Source organism: Amblyomma mixtum, chromosome 1 (assembly GCF_055824585.1).
Source record: "Amblyomma mixtum isolate Tamu chromosome 1, ASM5582458v1, whole genome shotgun sequence".
Taxonomy (NCBI): Eukaryota; Metazoa; Arthropoda; class Arachnida; order Ixodida; family Ixodidae; genus Amblyomma; species Amblyomma mixtum.
The window spans coordinates 162,342,499-162,365,023 of NC_143012.1; the positions used below are offsets into that span (position 1 = coordinate 162,342,499).

The 22,525-nt window shown below is 47.2% G+C and overlaps 1 protein-coding gene across 1 annotated transcript; it reads right to left on the reverse strand.

Annotated features, from left to right (window-relative positions):
* Nucleotides 1-3,950: 3,950 nt before the first annotated feature.
* Nucleotides 3,951-20,936, reverse strand: LOC149369579 (neuroligin-4, X-linked-like). The gene is made up of 3 exons (XM_089558973.1): nt 20,495-20,936; nt 15,919-16,970; nt 3,951-4,112 (listed from the first exon to the last, which is right to left on the reverse strand). Exons 1-3 carry the CDS (start codon nt 20,765-20,767, stop codon nt 3,980-3,982), a joined length of 1,458 nt encoding a protein of 485 aa, XP_089415099.1. The 5' UTR covers nt 20,768-20,936; the 3' UTR covers nt 3,951-3,979.
* Nucleotides 20,937-22,525: the final 1,589 nt, after the last annotated feature.

The window sequence follows — 22,525 nt, forward strand, 5'->3', positions numbered from 1 at the left end:
GAGCAGAAGAAAAAGAAAAAGGAAAGAAAAGACGCGCGTCGCAGCAACAACTGCGTCCGCCGGAGCGGACGCTGCTCAAAAAACAGATAAGCGGCCGAAGCCGCGCTCGCCGAAGCGAGAACGCAGACAGCCTATAATATATACATGAAATGACGTCACAAGACAGAATCCAAGACAATCCACAAAACCGAAACAAGAACTGAAACAAATACAGAAAACACATGAATCACAATACAACAGTGGTGAGTCCACGGAAGGTAGCGGGACTGAGCACCGGCAGCGCCACTGCGGTTCGAATCCCAGTCGGGGCAATATTTCTTTAATATATTTATTGATTTATGGTTTGGCCTATATAGGTCACCCTCAAGATCAAGCTTCAGACAACTTCGGTGCGCTGGTCAGACCTCGTGGAGTAGTGCTTCTGTGCGCAACGCTGCAACGTCGAGCGCTACAGGAGCGGCCAGCGCCGTCGTAAGGAATCTTCTACTCTGAGCCCATGACGAGATATCGGCATGCCGGCGTGGCAGCTTAATTTGAGTACACAAGAGCCTTGCAGCTGCTGTAAGCTATGTGCCATTGCTGCTCCCGTGTAAATTAATGCGCGTATCACTCTTAAGAATAAAATATGCAACCTTATTGTCACCTGACGGCAAGCCGATGAACACAGCACGATAAGACGGATGCCGATGACACGATTCAATAGCAAGGAAGGAGGAAGAGGAGGAATAAGCACCTTTATTGAAGAGGTTGCGCAAGAGAACGATCACTGGCCGACCAGACAACGTCGCCTGCCGATCTTCCGAAGCCACCGAACGGTCGATGGTCCGCCTAATCCTGGAGCTTCGCACGCGCCATTGCCCGCCTCTTCATCTTCCTAGTCTGTGGCAATATCTTTCGCAAGCTCACTTTCCGTTCAGGAAACCAAAAGAGATAATTTTTAAAGTATGGTCACCTTGCACCACGATCAGTCGAATTTCCAGAAAGCAAGCCACACACCGGCGAAAACGCCCGAGAGACCGCGGGAGGGTGCATGGTTGCCTTCGTGCATGCGAACTTGCGCAATACGTAGCGAAACCAAGCAATCCGTTTTCTTCATTTCATGGACTTCTTTATACGCGTGAATATTTCTTTACGCAGACACTTTTAGGGTTGAAAACAGTTACATTTTTTCTAACCATAGCTGATTTATTACGAACGCTGCGGAAACGAGCTTGATAATAGCCCTTATAAAAAGACTGTTTTTGTTCAGCCACCTTTATTAAACAATCTTCAGCATATGCTTGCTGTGGTAAAGATCAGTCAGTATCATCATCAGCAGCCTGGCTACGCCCACCGCAGGACAAAGGCGTCTCCCATGTCTCTCCAATTAACCCTGTCCTCTGCCAGCTGCGCCACCCTATGGCCGCGAACTGCTTACTCTCCTCCGCACCCTGCTACGCTTGCCTTCTCTTGGAATCCACTCCGTTACCCTTAAGGACCAGCGGTTATCTTGCCTTCGCATTGCATGCCCTGCCCAAAGCATTCCTTCCTCTTGATTTCAACTAGGATGCATTAATCCGCGTTAGTTCCCTCACCTACTCCGCCCGCTTCCGATCTCTTAACGTTACACCTATCATCTTTCTTTCCATAGCTCGTTGCGTTGTCCTTAACTTAAGCTGAACCCTCTTAGTTAGCCATCACTTTCTTACCCCGTAGGCATGCACCCTTAAAGGGGCTGCGAAACACTGCCTGGGGGAATACCGGCTATACTTCAGGTGGGTTCTTTATGTCATACAGATGCTGACTTAAAAAGAATTGCAGGAATCGATGCACAGGAACGGGAGTTATTCAGTGAAGAAATTTCAAAATACAAGCAAACAAAACGCTGCCCTCAACTCGATTTTGGCGGGGCTTCTCACTCCTATTTCGCTCTCCCAATGACGGCACCTGGCGCAACCAATCAAAACAGCCAGCCAGGGCACGTCGCGGAAGTTTGTACTCCATGGTTGCCTCCTCTCTGTGAGACTGGCAGCGTTGTTTCCATGCCAGAGCGCCTCTGGTGGTGTATTTTTATTTTACTCGCTTTGCAGGGCTTTTATCTAAGACAAACAAAATGTTTTTGTTGATCTAATATAAAACGCAGACAGCTGACAAAATGTGTCTCTATTTATTCACACAATTTGCAGTATATTTACTGTTTGTCCGGTCATCAAGCTCGCGCCAGGTGATGTCATATCCGCTGCTAAAAACCCCCCACTGTGAGGCGACACCATCAGAGCAATGAAGTTGTTTTTGGGAGGACATTAAAATATTAAAAAACGGAATGTACGCGGTATTACCGACGCTAATAGCACCATTATAACTCACTGTATGCAATCAACAGGCAAAACAGTTAACTAAGATTGTGTTTCTGGGCCCCTTTAAGACACCGCTGTTACACATTTTCCTCTTGAGGTATATCGGTGAACTGCCACTCAATCTGACAGAACCTCCTAAATGCGCTCCACCCCATTCTTACTTATTTCACTCTCGTGATTCGAATCTGTAGTCACTACCTGTGCTAAGTAGGCGTATTCCCTTACCGCTTAGAGCGCTTCGCTACCAATTGGTAACTGCTGTCCCATCCCGAAACTGATGGACATTACTTTGGTTCTGTGCATAATCTTTATATCCACCGTTCTACGCCGCCTGTCTGAAGTTTAGCTAACTGCATTTAAATCAAAGCGCACATGTTTAGGTGCCGCGTTAAATGTAGTTAAATGAAGGGCGTCTTTCAATGTAAGGTCATTTCACATGCCAAGCTTTTTGCAGGGTTTACGTCTGAGGTTAAGGTTGGACCGGCCTCTGTAGCCAGCCTTGAGCCAAGATGCCTTTCGTGTGATCACTGCCCGCTCACTTGCCAAGCTTGTTCTGCAAACACGTCGGCTGCCGACCAGAAGCCACTGCAGACGGTCGCCAGTCAGCCAGCGTCACTCGGGGTGCGCTCTGAACATGACATTATGAATTGCGATAATAATCCCTTGAGTCCACTTTTACCCACGTGTTGGGCTCCATGCAACACGTATGATCTTTTTTTTTTAATAGAAACGGTGTCTACTTTAGACTGTGCATTGTTCAGGAGGCTGTCAACGCAACTTTTTTAGTAGAGCAGCATGCGAGCATAACCTCTGAAGACATGTATAACACCAATTTAGATATCAAGGCCGAGCAGAAGTCACAAAGGCTGGCACGAAACAGAGGAGAGCGTTCGCGCTTTGTGGCACGGGCGAGTAGTCAGCGCTTCTTCAGAGTTTGAAGCCGCCCGAAGGAGATTCGCTGAGTGTGACCGCAGGATGGTACGAACGGCGCAGTTCGACAAGATGAAAAGTTCAGTCCGTCGTCACCACTGACACCACTGGAGCAGTTTTTAGAAGACGCTTCACACAAATGGTGAGTCAGTGCCGAAACTTTTTTTCCTGAACTTCTGCGAGGCCAAACGGTGCTTAAGAACGTATAAACCCCATGAGCACTGCACAAATATAGATGTGATTCGATATTTCGACATGACCAGCACATAGGTTTCACTTCTACGCAGAACAAGGTGTTTGCTTTGCGCTTCATAATTTAATCAGCCAACCGGAAGCTCTCGACACCGTATTAACTGGTTTAAAAAGTAACACAAATCTGCGGTACACGAACCACAGATGACATATTACGAGTTAAAGAAAAAGCACATGCAGCAAAAATCAAAGCAATCTCTACCGCCCTAATATATACAGGATTTTTCGTGCTCATGACAGGCGCTGGTAACCCCATCAACTAAAGATGCTAGACATTTCTTAGGTGATTGCGTCTGTCCGTATACGAGAAGAAACTGCGAAGAAAAGTGGGCATAAAAGATCAGTAAAGAGGCCGCTTAGGATGAGGTGGAAGCGCGCTAATTTCACCGCTCAAGGGTTCCACGTAGCCAGCAGCGAGTGACGACGGCTGGGTGCTCTTCTCTGGGTGCGCTGCATCGCCACTAACGAAACACGTTTCGGGACAGCCGTGTCGGGATCTCGCAGTCTTTGTCGTCCCACCTCAGCATTCGTTTCGAGGAACCATTCGCCAGAAGAATGCTGTTCTGCTCCGAAAACTTCCGCCAGTTCACGTCCCTGCGATAGATCACAGAAATACTGTAAGCACAAGCAGCGGCAGCAGCAGCAGCTGTATTTTGAGTATACACTTGTGCTCAAAAACTAACCTTCATCGCACCGCTAGTTCATAGTAGCGTCAGAAATTACCGGAGGCAATTAAGGAACTAACGCACGAGTAATGCGAAAGCACTGCTAATCTAATCCAATTCTGTCTGTTCCTTTGCAAATTGTATCCCGCCGCGGTGGCTCAGTGGTTACGGCGCTCGGCTGCTGACCCAAAAGACGCGGGTTCGATCCCGGCCGCGGTGGTCGAATTTCGACGGAGACGAAATTCTAGAGGCCCGTGTACTGTGCGATCTCAGTGCACGTTAAAGAACCCCAGGTGGTCGAAACTTCCGGAGTCCTTCACTACGGCGTCCCTTATAGCCTGAGTCGCTTTGTGACGTTAAACCCCAATAAACCAACCCTTGCAATTTGTGTAGTTGTAGGTACTGGTACTACCACTGCACGGTTAACATTTCGTATTTTCCCAACTATGATGACGTCATACTGTTTCTGCCAGTCACGAGCTTTGTAACCCACCACTTTTTGGGCGACGCCGAGTGTTCGTGTCGATGAGCCATCTCACGTTTTCGCATTTATAATCACAATGCCTTATTTGCGTTCGGTCAGGTGGAGTGTCCCGGCAATGCCAGCGGTGCCTAGAAGGCAATGCTGCCCATGCCAAGGAGACTTGCATCGCGACCCAGGGAGAGCACTAGGGTGCGGATGGGGCAATTGGAACAGACATTGATATGCTGTGTCGAGCTGGAAAGCTCGCATGGCGTCACGGGGGCATTCAAGCTATAGTGGGATACAACTCAAGAGCACAGCACAGCGGCTTTTCGTCTGGTCACTACATGGCACCCTACATTTTCATGTTGTAGACCCCATCCTGCTGATCAATCACAACCCTACCAGATTTGCAGCAAGAAACAATTTTCTGCTCCCCAATGTCTATACCAATTATGGTAAATCGACGTCGTCTTTTCAAGCAGTTTCATTTTGCAATACATTGCCACCCACTCTAAAAACATCAATTTCCAGGTAATTTTGTTGGAATGCTGATTTGTTATTCTCTTTTTATGTATATTACCTGCATTATTATGATATTTTACTGTTTTCTTGGTGAAGTATTGATTTGATATTTTGTATATTTTATAGTTATCCGCTAACTATGCTGAAATCATTTCTTGTATTATTGATTTATAGAGGGTCCCCGTGCAGTCTTTGACTTTGGGACCGTTGTCTGTACATTTATTTTCTTTTGTATATTTTTTGGGACCAATAAACCATTATTTCACCAGAAAGAAAAAGGACCGACTTCCATGCAATGGCGTGGGCCGATTCTCATGAACCTGCCAGTGTGACAATGCAGGAAGCGGCGCCACAATGGAGAGAGGGGTCTATCCCCGACCACAGAGGGAAGGGATTATCCTAATTAATACACCACTCCCTGCATTGTCACGCCAGCAGGGTCACGAGTATCAGTCAACGCAATTGGCTCGAAGGAGGTCCTTTGACGGGGAAATGCCACTGCATTCTTAACCTGCATCCGGTTATACTGAGAAACGGACTGGAAAAGCCAGAAGGCCCTGTGATTATTAACTGGGTGAAGTTAAACGTTAAACCGTAAAAAAGGGGCACAGCCTGCAAAAAAATGGCTCACTTTCCAAATAGAGGGGCAAATAGGTGGCTGGCGAGCCACCTAGTTGCCCCTCTATTTGGCAAGTGAGCCATTACAAATTACACTTAGTACGTGGTTTTTCGCTGCGTCGCCACAAGCAGCGGAAACTGACTGTTTATACTTCGATGCCGAACGTAAAAAGCGCTAAATATATGTTCTTGTATCCCTGCGTGTATATCACGGTTCCTAAACATCGTTCAAGGTCCAGATTTCTTCCTCAAGAGCTAGAAAACATAATTAATCCAACACCGGTACCCTGTGTTAGGAGTTCACGATAGCTGTAACCTGCTCTACCAGATCTTCATGGTATGTGCAGAGAACAGTGGGTAAGTCATATCGGCCACAAAAATTAGAAAACATAATTAATCCAACACCGGACCCTGTGTTAGGAGTTCACGATAGCTGTAACCTGCTCTACCAGATCTTCATGGTATGTGCAGAGAAGAGTGGGTAAGTCAGATCGGCCACAAAAATTAGAAAACATAATTAATCCAACACCGGACCCTGTGTTAGGAGTTCACGATAGCTGTAACCTGCTCTACCAGATCTTCATGGTATGTGCAGAGAAGAGTGGGTAAGTCAGATCGGCCACAAAAATTAGAAAACATAATTAATCCAACACCGGACCCTGTGTTAGGAGTTCACGATAGCTGTAACCTGCTCTACCAGATCTTCATGGTATGTGCAGAGAAGAGTGGGTAAGTCAGATCGGCCACAAAAATTAGAAAACATAATTAATCCAACACCGGACCCTGTGTTAGGAGTTCACGATAGCTGTAACCTGCTCGACCAGATCTTCATGGTATGTGCAGAAAAGAGTGGGCAAGTCAGATCGGCCACAAAAATTAGAAAACATAATTAATCCAACACCGGACCCTGTGTTAGGAGTTCACGATAGCTGTAACCTGCTCGACCAGATCTTCATGGTATGTGCAGAAAAGCGTGGGTAAGTCAGATCGGCCACAAAAATTAGAAAACATAATTAATCCAACACCGGACCCTGTGTTAGGAGTTCACGATAGCTGTAACCTGCTCGACCAGATCTTCATGGTATGTGCAGAGAAGAGTGGGTAAGTCATATCGGCCACAAAAATTAGAAAACATAATTAATCCAACACCGGACCCTGTGTTAGTAGTTCACGATAGCTGTAACCTGCTCGACCAGATCATCATGGTATGTGCAGAAAAGAGTGGGCAAGTCAGATCGGCCACAAAAATTAGAAAACATAATTAATCCAACACCGGACCCTGTGTTAGGAGTTCACGATAGCTGTAACCTGCTCGACCAGATCTTCATGGTATGTGCAGAAAAGAGTGGGTAAGTCAGATCGACCACAAAAATTAGAAAACATAATTAATCCAACACCGGACCCTGTGTTAGGAGTTCACGATAGCTGTAACCTGCTCTACCAGATCTTCATGGTATGTGCAGAGAAGAGTGGGTAAGTCAGATCGGCCACAAAAATTAGAAAACATAATTAATCCAACACCGGACCCTGTGTTAGGAGTTCACGATAGCTGTAACCTGCTCTACCAGATCTTCATGGTATGTGCAGAGAAGAGTGGGTAAGTCAGATCGGCCACAAAAATTAGAAAACAATTAATCCAACACCGGACCCTGTGTTAGGAGTTCACGATAGCTGTAACCTGCTCTACCAGATCTTCATGGTATGTGCAGAGAAGAGTGGGTAAGTCAGATCGGCCACAAAAATTAGAAAACATAATTAATCCAACACCGGACCCTGTGTTAGGAGTTCACGATAGCTGTAACCTGCTCTACCAGATCTTCATGGTATGTGCAGAGAAGAGTGGGTAAGTCAGATCGGCCACAAAAATTAGAAAACATAATTAATCCAACACCGGACCCTGTGTTAGGAGTTCACGATAGCTGTAACCTGCTCTACCAGATCTTCATGGTATGTGCAGAGAAGAGTGGGTAAGTCAGATCGGCCACAAAAATTAGAAAACATAATTAATCCAACACCGGACCCTGTGTTAGGAGTTCACGATAGCTGTAACCTGCTCTACCAGATCTTCATGGTATGTGCAGAGAAGAGTGGGTAAGTCAGATCGGCCACAAAAATTAGAAAACATAATTAATCCAACACCGGACCCTGTGTTAGGAGTTCACGATAGCTGTAACCTGCTCGACCAGATCTTCATGGTATGTGCAGAGAAGAGTGGGTAAGTCATATCGGCCACAAAAATTAGAAAACATAATTAATCCAACACCGGACCCTGTGTTAGGAGTTCACGATAGCTGTAACCTGCTCGACCAGATCTTCATGGTATGTGCAGAGAAGAGTGGGTAAGTCATATCGGCCACAAAAATTAGAAAACATAATTAATCCAACACCGGACCCTGTGTTAGGAGTTCACGATAGCTGTAACCTGCTCGACCAGATCTTCATGGTATGTGCAGAAAAGAGTGGGCAAGTCAGATCGGACACAAAAATTAGAAAACATAATTAATCCAACACCGGACCCTGTGTTAGGAGTTCACGATAGCTGTAACCTGCTCGACCAGATCTTCATGGTATGTGCAGAAAAGCGTGGGTAAGTCAGATCGACCACAAAAATTAGAAAAAATAATTAATCCAACACCGGACCCTGTGTTAGGAGTTCACGATAGCTGTAACCTGCTCGACCAGATCTTCATGGTATGTGCAGAGAAGAGTGGGTAAGTCAGATCGACCACAAAAATTAGAAAACATAATTAATCCAACACCGGACCCTGTGTTAGGAGTTCACGATAGCTGTAACCTGCTCGACCAGATCTTCATGGTATGTGCAGAAAAGAGTGGGCAAGTCAGATCGGCCACAAAAATTAGAAAACATAATTAATCCAACACCGGACCCTGTGTTAGGAGTTCACGATAGCTGTAACCTGCTCGACCAGATCTTCATGGTATGTGCAGAGCAGAGTGGGTAAGTCAGGTCGGCCACAAAAATTAGAAAACATAATTAATCCAACACCGGACCCTGTGTTAGGAGTTCACGATAGCTGTAACTTGCTCGACCAGATCTTCATGGTATGTGCAGAGAAGAGTGGGTAAGTCAGATCGGCCACAAAAATTAGAAAACATAATTAATCCAACACCGGACCCTGTGTTAGGAGTTCACGATAGCTGTAACCTGCTCGACCAGATCTTCATGGTATGTGCAGAGAAGAGTGGGTAAGTCAGATCGGCCACAAAAATTAGAAAACATAATTAATCCAACACCGGACCCTGTGTTAGGAGTTCACGATAGCTGTAACCTGCTCGACCAGATCTTCATGGTATGTGCAGAGCAGAGTGGGTAGGTCAGATCGGCCACAAAAATTAGAAAACATAATTAATCCAACACCGGACCCTGTGTTAGGAGTTCACGATAACTGTAACCTGCTCGACCAGATCTTCATGGTATGTGCAGAGAAGAGTGGGTAAGTCAGGTCGGCCACAAAAATTAGAAAACATAATTAATCCAACACCGGACCCTGTGTTAGGAGTTCACGATAGCTGTAACCTGCTCGACCAGATCTTCATGGTATGTGCAGAGAAGAGTGGGTAAGTCAGATCGGCCACAAAAATTAGAAAACATAATTAATCCAACACCGGACCCTGTGTTAGGAGTTCACGATAGCTGTAACCTGCTCGACCAGATCTCCATGGTATGTGCAGAGAAGAGTGGGTAAGTCAGATCGGCCACAAAAATTAGAAAACATAATTAATCCAACACCGGAACCTGTGTTAGGAGTTCACGATAGCTGTAACCTGCTCGACCAGATCTTCATGGTATGTGCAGAGAAGAGTGGGTAAGTCAGATCGGCCACAAAAATTAGAAAACATAATTAATCCAACACCGGAACCTGTGTTAGGAGTTCACGATAGCTGTAACCTGCTCGACCAGATCTTCATGGTATGTGCAGAGAAGAGTGGGTAAGTCAGATCGGCCACAAAAATTAGAAAACATAATTAATCCAACACCGGAACCTGTGTTAGGAGTTCACGATAGCTGTAACCTGCTCGACCAGATCTTCATGGTATGTGCAGAGCAGAGTGGGTAAGTCAGGTCGGCCACAAAAATTAGAAAACATAATTAATCCAACACCGGACCCTGTGTTAGGAGTTCACGATAGCTGTAACTTGCTCGACCAGATCTTCATGGTATGTGCAGAGAAGAGTGGGTAAGTCAGATCGGCCACAAAAATTAGAAAACATAATTAATCCAACACCGGACCCTGTGTTAGGAGTTCACGATAGCTGTAACCTGCTCGACCAGATCTTCATGGTATGTGCAGAGAAGAGTGGGTAAGTCAGATCGGCCACAAAAATTAGAAAACATAATTAATCCAACACCGGACCCTGTGTTAGGAGTTCACGATAGCTGTAACCTGCTCTACCAGATCTTCATGGTATGTGCAGAGAAGAGTGGGTAAGTCAGATCGGCCACAAAAATTAGAAAACAATTAATCCAACACCGGACCCTGTGTTAGGAGTTCACGATAGCTGTAACCTGCTCTACCAGATCTTCATGGTATGTGCAGAGAAGAGTGGGTAAGTCAGATCGGCCACAAAAATTAGAAAACATAATTAATCCAACACCGGACCCTGTGTTAGGAGTTCACGATAGCTGTAACCTGCTCTACCAGATCTTCATGGTATGTGCAGAGAAGAGTGGGTAAGTCAGATCGGCCACAAAAATTAGAAAACATAATTAATCCAACACCGGACCCTGTGTTAGGAGTTCACGATAGCTGTAACCTGCTCTACCAGATCTTCATGGTATGTGCAGAGAAGAGTGGGTAAGTCAGATCGGCCACAAAAATTAGAAAACATAATTAATCCAACACCGGACCCTGTGTTAGGAGTTCACGATAGCTGTAACCTGCTCTACCAGATCTTCATGGTATGTGCAGAGAAGAGTGGGTAAGTCAGATCGGCCACAAAAATTAGAAAACATAATTAATCCAACACCGGACCCTGTGTTAGGAGTTCACGATAGCTGTAACCTGCTCGACCAGATCTTCATGGTATGTGCAGAGAAGAGTGGGTAAGTCATATCGGCCACAAAAATTAGAAAACATAATTAATCCAACACCGGACCCTGTGTTAGGAGTTCACGATAGCTGTAACCTGCTCGACCAGATCTTCATGGTATGTGCAGAGAAGAGTGGGTAAGTCATATCGGCCACAAAAATTAGAAAACATAATTAATCCAACACCGGACCCTGTGTTAGGAGTTCACGATAGCTGTAACCTGCTCGACCAGATCTTCATGGTATGTGCAGAAAAGAGTGGGCAAGTCAGATCGGCCACAAAAATTAGAAAACATAATTAATCCAACACCGGACCCTGTGTTAGGAGTTCACGATAGCTGTAACCTGCTCGACCAGATCTTCATGGTATGTGCAGAAAAGCGTGGGTAAGTCAGATCGACCACAAAAATTAGAAAAAATAATTAATCCAACACCGGACCCTGTGTTAGGAGTTCACGATAGCTGTAACCTGCTCGACCAGATCTTCATGGTATGTGCAGAGAAGAGTGGGTAAGTCAGATCGACCACAAAAATTAGAAAACATAATTAATCCAACACCGGACCCTGTGTTAGGAGTTCACGATAGCTGTAACCTGCTCGACCAGATCTTCATGGTATGTGCAGAAAAGAGTGGGTAAGTCAGATCGACCACAAAAATTAGAAAACATAATTAATCCAACACCGGACCCTGTGTTAGGAGTTCACGATAGCTGTAACCTGCTCGACCAGATCTTCATGGTATGTGCAGAGAAGAGTGGGTAAGTCAGATCGGCCACAAAAATTAGAAAACATAATTAATCCAACACCGGGCTCTGTGTTAGGAGTTCACGATAGCTGTAACCTGCTCGACCAGATCTTCATGGTATGTGCAGAAAAGAGTGGGCAAGTCAGATCGGCCACAAAAATTAGAAAACATAATTAATCCAACACCGGACCCTGTGTTAGGAGTTCACGATAGCTGTAACCTGCTCGACCAGATCTTCATGGTATGTGCAGAGCAGAGTGGGTAAGTCAGGTCGGCCACAAAAATTAGAAAACATAATTAATCCAACACCGGACCCTGTGTTAGGAGTTCACGATAGCTGTAACTTGCTCGACCAGATCTTCATGGTATGTGCAGAGAAGAGTGGGTAAGTCAGATCGGCCACAAAAATTAGAAAACATAATTAATCCAACACCGGACCCTGTGTTAGGAGTTCACGATAGCTGTAACCTGCTCGACCAGATCTTCATGGTATGTGCAGAGAAGAGTGGGTAAGTCAGATCGGCCACAAAAATTAGAAAACATAATTAATCCAACACCGGACCCTGTGTTAGGAGTTCACGATAGCTGTAACCTGCTCGACCAGATCTTCATGGTATGTGCAGAGCAGAGTGGGTAAGTCAGATCGGCCACAAAAATTAGAAAACATAATTAATCCAACACCGGACCCTGTGTTAGGAGTTCACGATAACTGTAACCTGCTCGACCAGATCTTCATGGTATGTGCAGAGAAGAGTGGGTAAGTCAGGTCGGCCACAAAAATTAGAAAACATAATTAATCCAACACCGGACCCTGTGTTAGGAGTTCACGATAGCTGTAACCTGCTCGACCAGATCTTCATGGTATGTGCAGAGAAGAGTGGGTAAGTCAGATCGGCCACAAAAATTAGAAAACATAATTAATCCAACACCGGACCCTGTGTTAGGAGTTCACGATAGCTGTAACCTGCTCGACCAGATCTCCATGGTATGTGCAGAGAAGAGTGGGTAAGTCAGATCGGCCACAAAAATTAGAAAACATAATTAATCCAACACCGGAACCTGTGTTAGGAGTTCACGATAGCTGTAACCTGCTCGACCAGATCTTCATGGTATGTGCAGAGAAGAGTGGGTAAGTCAGATCGGCCACAAAAATTAGAAAACATAATTAATCCAACACCGGAACCTGTGTTAGGAGTTCACGATAGCTGTAACCTGCTCGACCAGATCTTCATGGTATGTGCAGAGAAGAGTGGGTAAGTCAGATCGGCCACAAAAATTAGAAAACATAATTAATCCAACACCGGAACCTGTGTTAGGAGTTCACGATAGCTGTAACCTGCTCGACCAGATCTTCATGGTATGTGCAGAGCAGAGTGGGTAAGTCAGGTCGGCCACAAAAATTAGAAAACATAATTAATCCAACACCGGACCCTGTGTTAGGAGTTCACGATAGCTGTAACTTGCTCGACCAGATCTTCATGGTATGTGCAGAGAAGAGTGGGTAAGTCAGATCGGCCACAAAAATTAGAAAACATAATTAATCCAACACCGGACCCTGTGTTAGGAGTTCACGATAGCTGTAACCTGCTCGACCAGATCTTCATGGTATGTGCAGAGAAGAGTGGGTAAGTCAGATCGGCCACAAAAATTAGAAAACATAATTAATCCAACACCGGACCCTGTGTTAGGAGTTCACGATAGCTGTAACCTGCTCGACCAGATCTTCATGGTATGTGCAGAGCAGAGTGGGTAAGTCAGATCGGCCACAAAAATTAGAAAACATAATTAATCCAACACCGGACCCTGTGTTAGGAGTTCACGATAACTGTAACCTGCTCGACCAGATCTTCATGGTATGTGCAGAGAAGAGTGGGTAAGTCAGGTCGGCCACAAAAATTAGAAAACATAATTAATCCAACACCGGACCCTGTGTTAGGAGTTCACGATAGCTGTAACCTGCTCGACCAGATCTTCATGGTATGTGCAGAGAAGAGTGGGTAAGTCAGATCGGCCACAAAAATTAGAAAACATAATTAATCCAACACCGGACCCTGTGTTAGGAGTTCACGATAGCTGTAACCTGCTCGACCAGATCTCCATGGTATGTGCAGAGAAGAGTGGGTAAGTCAGATCGGCCACAAAAATTAGAAAACATAATTAATCCAACACCGGAACCTGTGTTAGGAGTTCACGATAGCTGTAACCTGCTCGACCAGATCTTCATGGTATGTGCAGAGAAGAGTGGGTAAGTCAGATCGGCCACAAAAATTAGAAAACATAATTAATCCAACACCGGAACCTGTGTTAGGAGTTCACGATAGCTGTAACCTGCTCGACCAGATCTTCATGGTATGTGCAGAGAAGAGTGGGTAAGTCAGATCGGCCACAAAAATTAGAAAACATAATTAATCCAACACCGGAACCTGTGTTAGGAGTTCACGATAGCTGTAACCTGCTCGACCAGATCTTCATGGTATGTGCAGAGAAGAGTGGGTAAGTCAGATCGGCCACAAAAATTAGAAAACATAATTAATCCAACACCGGAACCTGTGTTAGGAGTTCACGATAGCTGTAACCTGCTCGACCAGATCTTCATGGTATGTGCAGAGAAGAGTGGGTAAGTCAGATCGGCCACAAAAATTAGAAAACATAATTAATCCAACACCGGAACCTGTGTTAGGAGTTCACGATAGCTGTAACCTGCTCGACCAGATCTTCATGGTATGTGCAGAGAAGAGTGGGTAAGTCAGATCGGCCACAAAAATTAGAAAACATAATTAATCCAACACCGGAACCTGTGTTAGGAGTTCACGATAGCTGTAACCTGCTCGACCAGATCTTCATGGTATGTGCAGAGAAGAGTGGGTAAGTCAGATCGGCCACAAAAATTAGAAAACATAATTAATCCAACACCGGAACCTGTGTTAGGAGTTCACGATAGCTGTGACCTGCTCGACCAGATCTTCATGGTATGTGCAGAGAAGAGTGGGTAAGTCAGATCGGCCACAAAAATTAGAAAACATAATTAATCCAACACCGGAACCTGTGTTAGGAGTTCACGATAGCTGTAACCTGCTCGACCAGATCTTCATGGTATGTGCAGAGAAGAGTGGGTAAGTCAGATCGGCCACAAAAATTAGAAAACATAATTAATCCAACACCGGACCCTGTGTTAGGAGTTCACGATAGCTGTAACCTGCTCGACCAGATCTCCATGGTATGTGCAGAGAAGAGTGGGTAAGTCAGATCGGCCACAAAAATTAGAAAACATAATCCAACACCGGACCCTGTGTTAGGAGTTCACGATAGCTGTAACCTGCTCGACCAGATCTTCATGGTATGTGCAGAGAAGAGTGGGTAAGTCAGATCGGCCACAAAAATTAGAAAACATAATTAATCCAACACCGGACCCTGTGTTAGGAGTTCACGATAGCTGTAACCTGCTCGACCAGATCTTCATGGTATGTGCAGAGAAGAGTGGGTAAGTCAGATCGGCCACAAAAATTGGAAAGGACACTTAAACTCCGCCTTTATGGTATGACGCGATAGTGTAATGGGTTAATTACCATATATGCAGAAGTTCTTTCTCCCGCCGCGGTGGCTCAGTGGTTACGGCGCTCGGCTGATGACCCGGAAGACGCGGGTTCGATCTCAGCCGCGACGGCTGAATTTCGATGAAGGCGAAATTCTAGAGGCCCGTGTACAGTGCGATGTCAGTGCACGTTAAAGAACCCAAGGTGGTCGAAATTTCCGGAGCCGTTCACTACGGCGTCCCTCATAGCCTGAGTTGCTTTGGGACGTTAAACCCCAATAAACCAAACCTAAACCAAGAAGTTCATTCTCTAGATTCATAGATCCCTGGTAGTCTTCATACTCCTCCTGGGGCAATGGTACAGCGGTTAAGCGATGCGCCACTGCCCTGTGATGGTAGGTGCACGGATCAGCGGTGGGCCTTGGGCGACCCAGGTTGCTCCTCCCGAGCTACCAATCATGAATTTAACTGTCACCTGCCAAGCGGGGCAGTTTGCTCTGCCCGGCTTGGTATCAATTTGATGTCATAGACTTCACCCCTTATGTTATGCCTGCGAGGGCCCTTAGTGTAAATAAACAAACAAACGCACAGAGACCAGTCTATACTTTCGGCGCATCTAACCTTGCTATAAGAGCGGCTCAAGCTACTAGATTAATGCGTTAACTTCAGTTACAGGTAAAGACGGTGGCATGCAACAAAGGTAGTTGCTGAAACGCGAAACTCTGTTCGACCATGAGGCTTAGTCTCAAGGTCATCCTGCTTTCTTCTTATTGGTTCCGCATTTGCCGCGAACAAGCTCACCCTGTTCTGACAAAAGCGATGAGGTCGGACATCATCACGGCGGGCTCCAGAAGCTTGTGGGCACCGTGCGAGTGGTATGCGTGCACGGTGGCTCCCCTCGCAGATGCTTCGCGAGCCAGCTCGAACATGGGGCATCGCAAAACCATGTCTGAGACCAGTTCGCGGAAGCCGTGTATGCTGGTCTTGTTGCTTCTGTCCAGGTATTGCTGCACTTCCTGCGGCACCTCCTGGCGCGAATGGTTTCCCGAGAAGTACTCTAGAAGGTGGTTGAACAACATCTTCGGGTCGTCAGGTTGTCTGGACGCTCGAGCGAAAGTGTGGTCGAAGAACTCGCGTCCGTCGAAGCTATTGTAACCACACAGTAGGTCGGTGCCCGTCAGATTTTTCGGTAGTTTCGCGAAAATTCCGTCGCATGCACCGATGGGAGGTCGATCGCATCTGGGGGCAAACAGTAGTCGCGGCTGTCTCGCGGTTGCTTCGTAAATGCTTTTGAGACTGGCCCGCCTGAGACAGTGGACGAGAGAAGCTGCGCTCTCGCATTCGAGCGACGTCGCAATATCGGCCAGTGAGCTCAGCCCAGTGCGCGGAAGCAGCGACGTCGGCCCAGCGCCGTGCAGGACCAGGCGTGCGAACGATCTCTTCCTGCCTTGCGCCTCGGCGAAGAGGTCCATGGACGCCAGGTACGAGCCGGAGATGAATCCGAACCCCACGATAAGGGCCGGGTCACCCTGGAACGCCTTGATGTGCTCGCTAATCCAGGTCAGGGCGAGGAAGACGTCTTCGGCGCCGGCGGCTGCAGACGCGCCAGCGGAACTGGCGTCCAGGAACCCGAGGACACCGAGTCTGTGGTTGACGACGACCAGGATGATGTCCCCTCCAAGAGCGATCGTCTCCCACGCGATGTCGAGCGTGCCTCTGTAGTCAGACTGGAACCAGTCGGAAGCCAGGACCACCATGACGGGCTTGAGCGCAGTGGAGGCGGGACACGAGAGCGGGACCCAGATGGACAGGGTTAAGCACTCCTCGGTTAGCTTCCGTTCGGTCAGGTTGCCCTGCGAATACAGATTATACCTCGTGGCTAGCTATAACTGACTGAATACGTTCGTTGCATCACATCTAGACGACTCGTAAGTGTATAGCTCCGGACGCTTTAAAATGGCGGCGGTCTTTTTAGCAAAGATGGGGTTCGCGTTTCGAGCACAGGCCCAACTGTCGTAGTCCTGTAGTTATCGCAAAATTTCGTGCCAGGCTGGAGTAATCCGGAGGTTTTGTATTTACTTGAACACCTTCAGCAGCACAGTTGAAAAGGAAATGCCACGTCTATTTTCTCGACTGAAATGGTCCTCTCTTCCTTTTTTGCGAAGCCTGTACTGGCTAACCCCCCCCCCCCCCCCAGACGTTTAGGAGTGGCTTTTTGAAGCTGAATTCGAATTCGTTTTTTGCGACCAAGAAAGATGTAACGCGTCTGGGCATGTTAAAAAAAATAAAGAGGCAATATCGCGATCTTCTATTCTTCTATATAATCATGACAGGCAGTATCGTTCCTTGTGCGCACATTGTAATGTTCGCTTAACGATTAAATAAACGCAAACAATATCAAACGAAGACTTGTAGTTCAATTGCGAATGCTTTCATAGTCGCCAGAAGGGGGCGCAGGAAACTGAACCAATCACAGCCTTGTTTTCTGAGGGAACATGACTCTGAGCCGGCCTGCCATCTCTGCAGGGGTGTCAGCAATGCGTTTTCTGGAGGAAGACAAGTAGAAGACATTACGTATCCTTCACCAAAAAAAAAAAAAAACAGCACCGGGAGAAAGGGCGGGGCATGTAGACAGGACCGGCGGTGGTCCGCGACTTGCTCCGTCCCTTGTGAAGAATCATGTACCGGATAGTTCAACTTCCGCCTCTACTACATTCCGAATTCCGTCTTGGGTTCGTTAAATCAAAACCTTCGATAACTTCAAAACATGCACTGGATAGCCTGTCCATTTTATCGAAATGAGCTTTGGAGAACAAGAGGAAATTGACGAAAAAGAAGACAGCCTCGAATAGAACATGAGCTTCTATAGGAGCTCCCCAGAGAAGACGAACACACTGAATGAGCGGTAATCCATCAGTGGTCGGGAAGCATTTGCACACCCCTTGCACCAGCGTTCCGCCGGTGCACTGCGACATGCCGGGTTTTCGCCGAAATCCGGCGACGTGGGCGCAATGTGTCGTCTACGCAGATGATTCCAGGCCTCCATCACCCTTGGCCGAACCAGGTTAAGTACCGTTGTGAGACTTACCACGAGACATAGGTTACCCCAACATATAAGACCCGCGCGCAGTTTAACCTCATATGAGTCAGAGGTTGAGGCTGGCAAACATTCACTACGATAAAAGATGCAAGTCACGGTATATGCAGTTTATCTACACTAAGACGGCGTCACTTACCTTCTCCTAACATTAAATTTCCCAGCAGACAGACTCTTCTCGAATGTTTTCTTTTGAGAGAGTGAAAGGAATAGGCTGTGCGTGAACGTATCATGGTGCACGAAAATAGCATGCTGCAGCAACCATCTGTCACCTCTTCGCCCAGGAGTTCCATTTTTTTCTCCTCTGTAGGCACAGCGAAAGAGCCGCCTAGTTAAGTGTGCCGTCAGCGCAGAATTAAAACGCGAACAAAGTTAAAATTGGCGCAGCAGAACAGGAAGATATTTGCATGAGCCAAACTGACTGAGTGTATTGCTTTCTCATTTTAACGGCGCGAAAAGCGCTGCCTAGAAGTGTTAACAGGTCCTTCGTGTATTCCTCGCACAGAAGCTAATATCTTTGTGTTCTGGTTTTGGCGGTAACGTCTTCCTGTTAGCGTTTGGGGCTGACGCTGATATCAAGGATGTACTATCAGCAACGAATGAAACGCGAACAAGAAATCTGTGGTAGCAACACAAATAAACTAACATATTAGCTCCTAGAGAGCAAATACAAGAGAGGTTGATTAACACTTTTGTAGAAGAGTCTTCGCGCTTCTAAGTGACATTAACCATCCTCTAGCATAAAACTTCCGCTGCCTAAGACCTTGTTATTTTGCTGTCCGTGGTTGAGTTGTCTTGTTCGCGTTTCATTTCTTGCTGATAGTACAGTCCATCGGATTTGTTTCTCTACTATGCAGTCATCACCCTCCCGCGAAGATTACGGGCCAAATTTTAGAGCGCTCCTAGCGTCAATGACGATGCCTTATTAGCTGCTCACCTTCGGTCACATTTTAAATATTAATAGGAGCCTTTAGTGAGGACTCCTTCGGAGCGTCCTTTTCTTGTCAGGCATTAATTTGCCTTTATGTCTGCCTCCTAGGCACCTATTACTGCTGCCTGAATAAAATGACTTTGACTTTGACTTGAGGTAGGCACAACGCTACATTCATGCTTCCTTACCTCACTCGTTCACCTGTAAGCAATCTTCACTGCACAACCACTCACTCTGCGCTTTCGCAGAAGGGCGGCTCACAATGGCAAAGCGAGCATTCGTTGTTGCTGCACTCTAAACAATGGTGGCGTTGTCAGAGCGACTGTTTTCCTGCCAAGCCACCCAGAACACGTAAAATGCAAAACCAGCGCTCACAAGCCCACGTAACTAGAAAAAGAAAAAGATATACGAAGGATCTGGATGTGTGCTTGCTTCTTTTTTTTTTTTGAATTTAGACAAATATATTCCCAATATTACAGCAGACTCGTGAAAGAAGCTCTTTGTAACTCTCGGTGCCTTCTTACCCAAGGAGCCGCTAAAGGCGGTTGGAAAATTATATGACTCAATTCAACGCTCCTTTGAGCTGAGGAAACATGGAGGACTCATTTCAGGTAAGGAAAGCGCATAAGCTAAGGATCGTTCTGAAATTTGCCCCTGAGGCTTTTACGAGCGCTACATGACCCTCACAACCCAGCCAAAAAGCAAACTCCTCGGGATGTACACCTCTGACAAATGCTCGACGTCTTGGTCTTCTCGTGCAGCGTTTCCAGAAACCTGTTCGCGGGCAAAAAAAATGAGAGGACACTTTGGCAACTAAAATGTTGAGAGGCGAAGCCAAGGACACTATGGCGTGCCGACTTCCGTTGAATGTGACGTCACACCGTTCCCGTGGCTATATTGTACCCAAATTATATATCTTTCGAGGATCGTAAGTGTAAATTACGCTTAGTTACACATTTTTCCATCCAATTTGACACAAATCCGACGTTTTTCCGGCCACTCTGAGACAATTTTCACTATGCCACGACGACTTCTGGCGGATGTGACGTCACACCGCTCCCGTGGTTATATCGACGTCCGCGCTATTTCGACGCAATTTCAACATTTTTGCCTATAATTAATTAACTAATCAATCTAGAGTCGTAAATCTTAGCTTCTAGGTTCATTTGTCCCCCCTCTATCTGAAGCAATCATTCGTTTTCTCCTATCTTTTTCAGTTCCCGAGTTAACACGAGTTGAACGCTGCCGAAGGTGTGACACCCTGTGCTAACGGACGACAGTACGAGCCATTAGAGGTTTTCGCCTTAAAAGGAAACCACAGCGTCTTAAGATGAAGAAGGATGGCGCACCTGCGGGCAGCGCGGTCCGTGGCGGTAGGCGTAGAAGACGCCGCCTTCGCCGATGCCGGTCACGGGCTGCGCAGGCTGGAAGCGCTGCGCTCCGCTCACGTTGGCGCCGTACGGGATGCCGAAGAACTTGCGCAGCCTGCCGTCCACGCTGCCATGCACAGTGGTGCCCAGGGCCTCGAGGCGCACCTGGGGGTCGCCCTGCGCAGCCTCGCACTCGCGGCTAGCGTCGGGCGTCGTGACGCTGGGCCCCGCCACGCGCCGCCGAAACACCATCCAGACGGCCACCGCCGACACGGCCACCAGAAGGACTCCGAGGACGGCGAGGACACTGCGGGATGCGTCGCCCAGAGAGTCCCGTTACGGTGGGCGCCAGACTTTGACAGTATGCGAAAAAAATAAAAAATTCACCCACTCCCAGCTCTGCTCCAGGCCTAAATGCTGAGACGGCTGGTCCACCGACATGGGCCATATCAGCCTTGACCTTATGCTCACCAGTCAGGCAATCATCGTGGGACTTCGTCGCGGAATACGCTGGCGAGAACTGGCGTAGCAGAGGTGGCCCAGAGTCATCAGTATTGCGGGAACTGCGCGGATCAACTGCCTGGTAGTAACCAGTTTTTACCACAATAGCATTAGAAGAGTCATTGAAAAAAAATGCGTCGTCATTCACAATTCCCAGTACCGGAGCTGACGTCATCAGAGCGTAAGTGACAGCTATACGTTTCGATGTATCTTCATTGCGTCCGTGTCGCCGCCTCTAGACCTTTGGGAAGCATCGAACCGCCACCTAGGGGACCCGAAGAGATGTGCATGTGGTTGTGTGCAGCACAAGATGGCATGCAGCTTGGAATACTGACTGGTGCATGTTCTGGCCGGCATCCCGGTGTTTAGGCACTCACATGACGTCATGAGCACCATTTTGGTGTAGAACGCCTAGCTTCAGCAGTGCAGGATAGAGGACGGAGGGGGATAAGCCCTACAGGCGTCGTAGCCTTTCGTCGTGCTGCATGGACACCAATGGCGACCACTAAGGGCTGGAGTGCATACCTCTACAGTATCCCTGCACTGCTTTGCGCTCAGAGTTCTTGAAGGGACTCGGACCAGACACGTATCCAATAGACAGCCCGAAGCCCCCCACCTACCCATCACCCCCCCCCCAAAAAAAAAAAGCAGCGCTTCTGTTGAACTTGCACACCTCCGCCACCCCGTTACAAGAAATTACCTCGGCCACTACCAAAAAATTAGCTGCTCTTCAACCACGCTGAACCAAGACGAGCAAAAGCTCTGTTAAAGGTGCTATGAATGGAGCTCTAAAAAAGTTCTGGTATGCTTAGGATGTTAGACCACGCCACTTCACGAATATTGTACAGCTAGAATTTTTTTTGCGCTTTCTGGAAGTAATCTGTAGTAAAAAAAAAACTTTGAATGTCAGAGCCTTCGCGCCTTTCCCTCTCCTCTCTTGACTTTTTGTACGCTAGAAGGTCGGCGATCCTCCGCCGGCTCCACCTCTGGGAGCAGAACTTCCTCACCCTATTTTCCGCGGCCACGGTAGCTGCCTGACGTCTGAAAGAATTTAGCCAATAGTCATACCTCAGCTTGTATACGCAGGTGCGAGCGACAGAACAGGATGCGAGCATGAAAAAAGAGCCGGGAAGAGCTCGCCGACTTTAGCGCGTGAGTGTGAGTCCTCCGCTGCATGTAGAAGTGTATTACTTGGCTCAGATTTTCATGAAAACACAGTGCAGTGATTGAGCGAGTTTCTGTGCTCTCGTCTGAAGGTGTTTAAGGGCGCTTTAAGGTAAGCACGCGCCACACACTTTCATATAGATGACGGCGCGTCCCGCGACTTCGGGCAGTTGCGAGAGTGCCGTCGGATCTGAATACACAGCTGTGGCGTGTCACGTGGCACGACCTCAGAGCCAAGCCTCCGCTCCTCCTGGTTTGAAGGTCAAATTTCATAGCCACATGACCTTCAGCTTTGTACGGAAGGAGTGGAGCTTTAGCTCTGAAACAAATCTGACTACGTGGCTG

What these genes read in the sequence shown, in the direction of transcription:
- LOC149369579 (XM_089558973.1), bottom strand. Translation starts at nt 20,767, where the DNA reads ATGGTGTTTCGGCGGCGCGTGGCGGGGCCCAGCGTCACGACGCCCGAC. An exon ending in ACGGACCGCGCTGCCCGCAG is followed by an intron (nt 16,971 to 20,494) that starts GTGCGCCATCCT and finishes CTGTATTCGCAG; the next exon opens with GGCAACCTGACCGAACGGAA. An exon ending in ATCGCTTTTGTCAGAACAGG is followed by an intron (nt 4,113 to 15,918) that starts GTGAGCTTGTTC and finishes GATCTATCGCAG; the next exon opens with GGACGTGAACTGGCGGAAGT.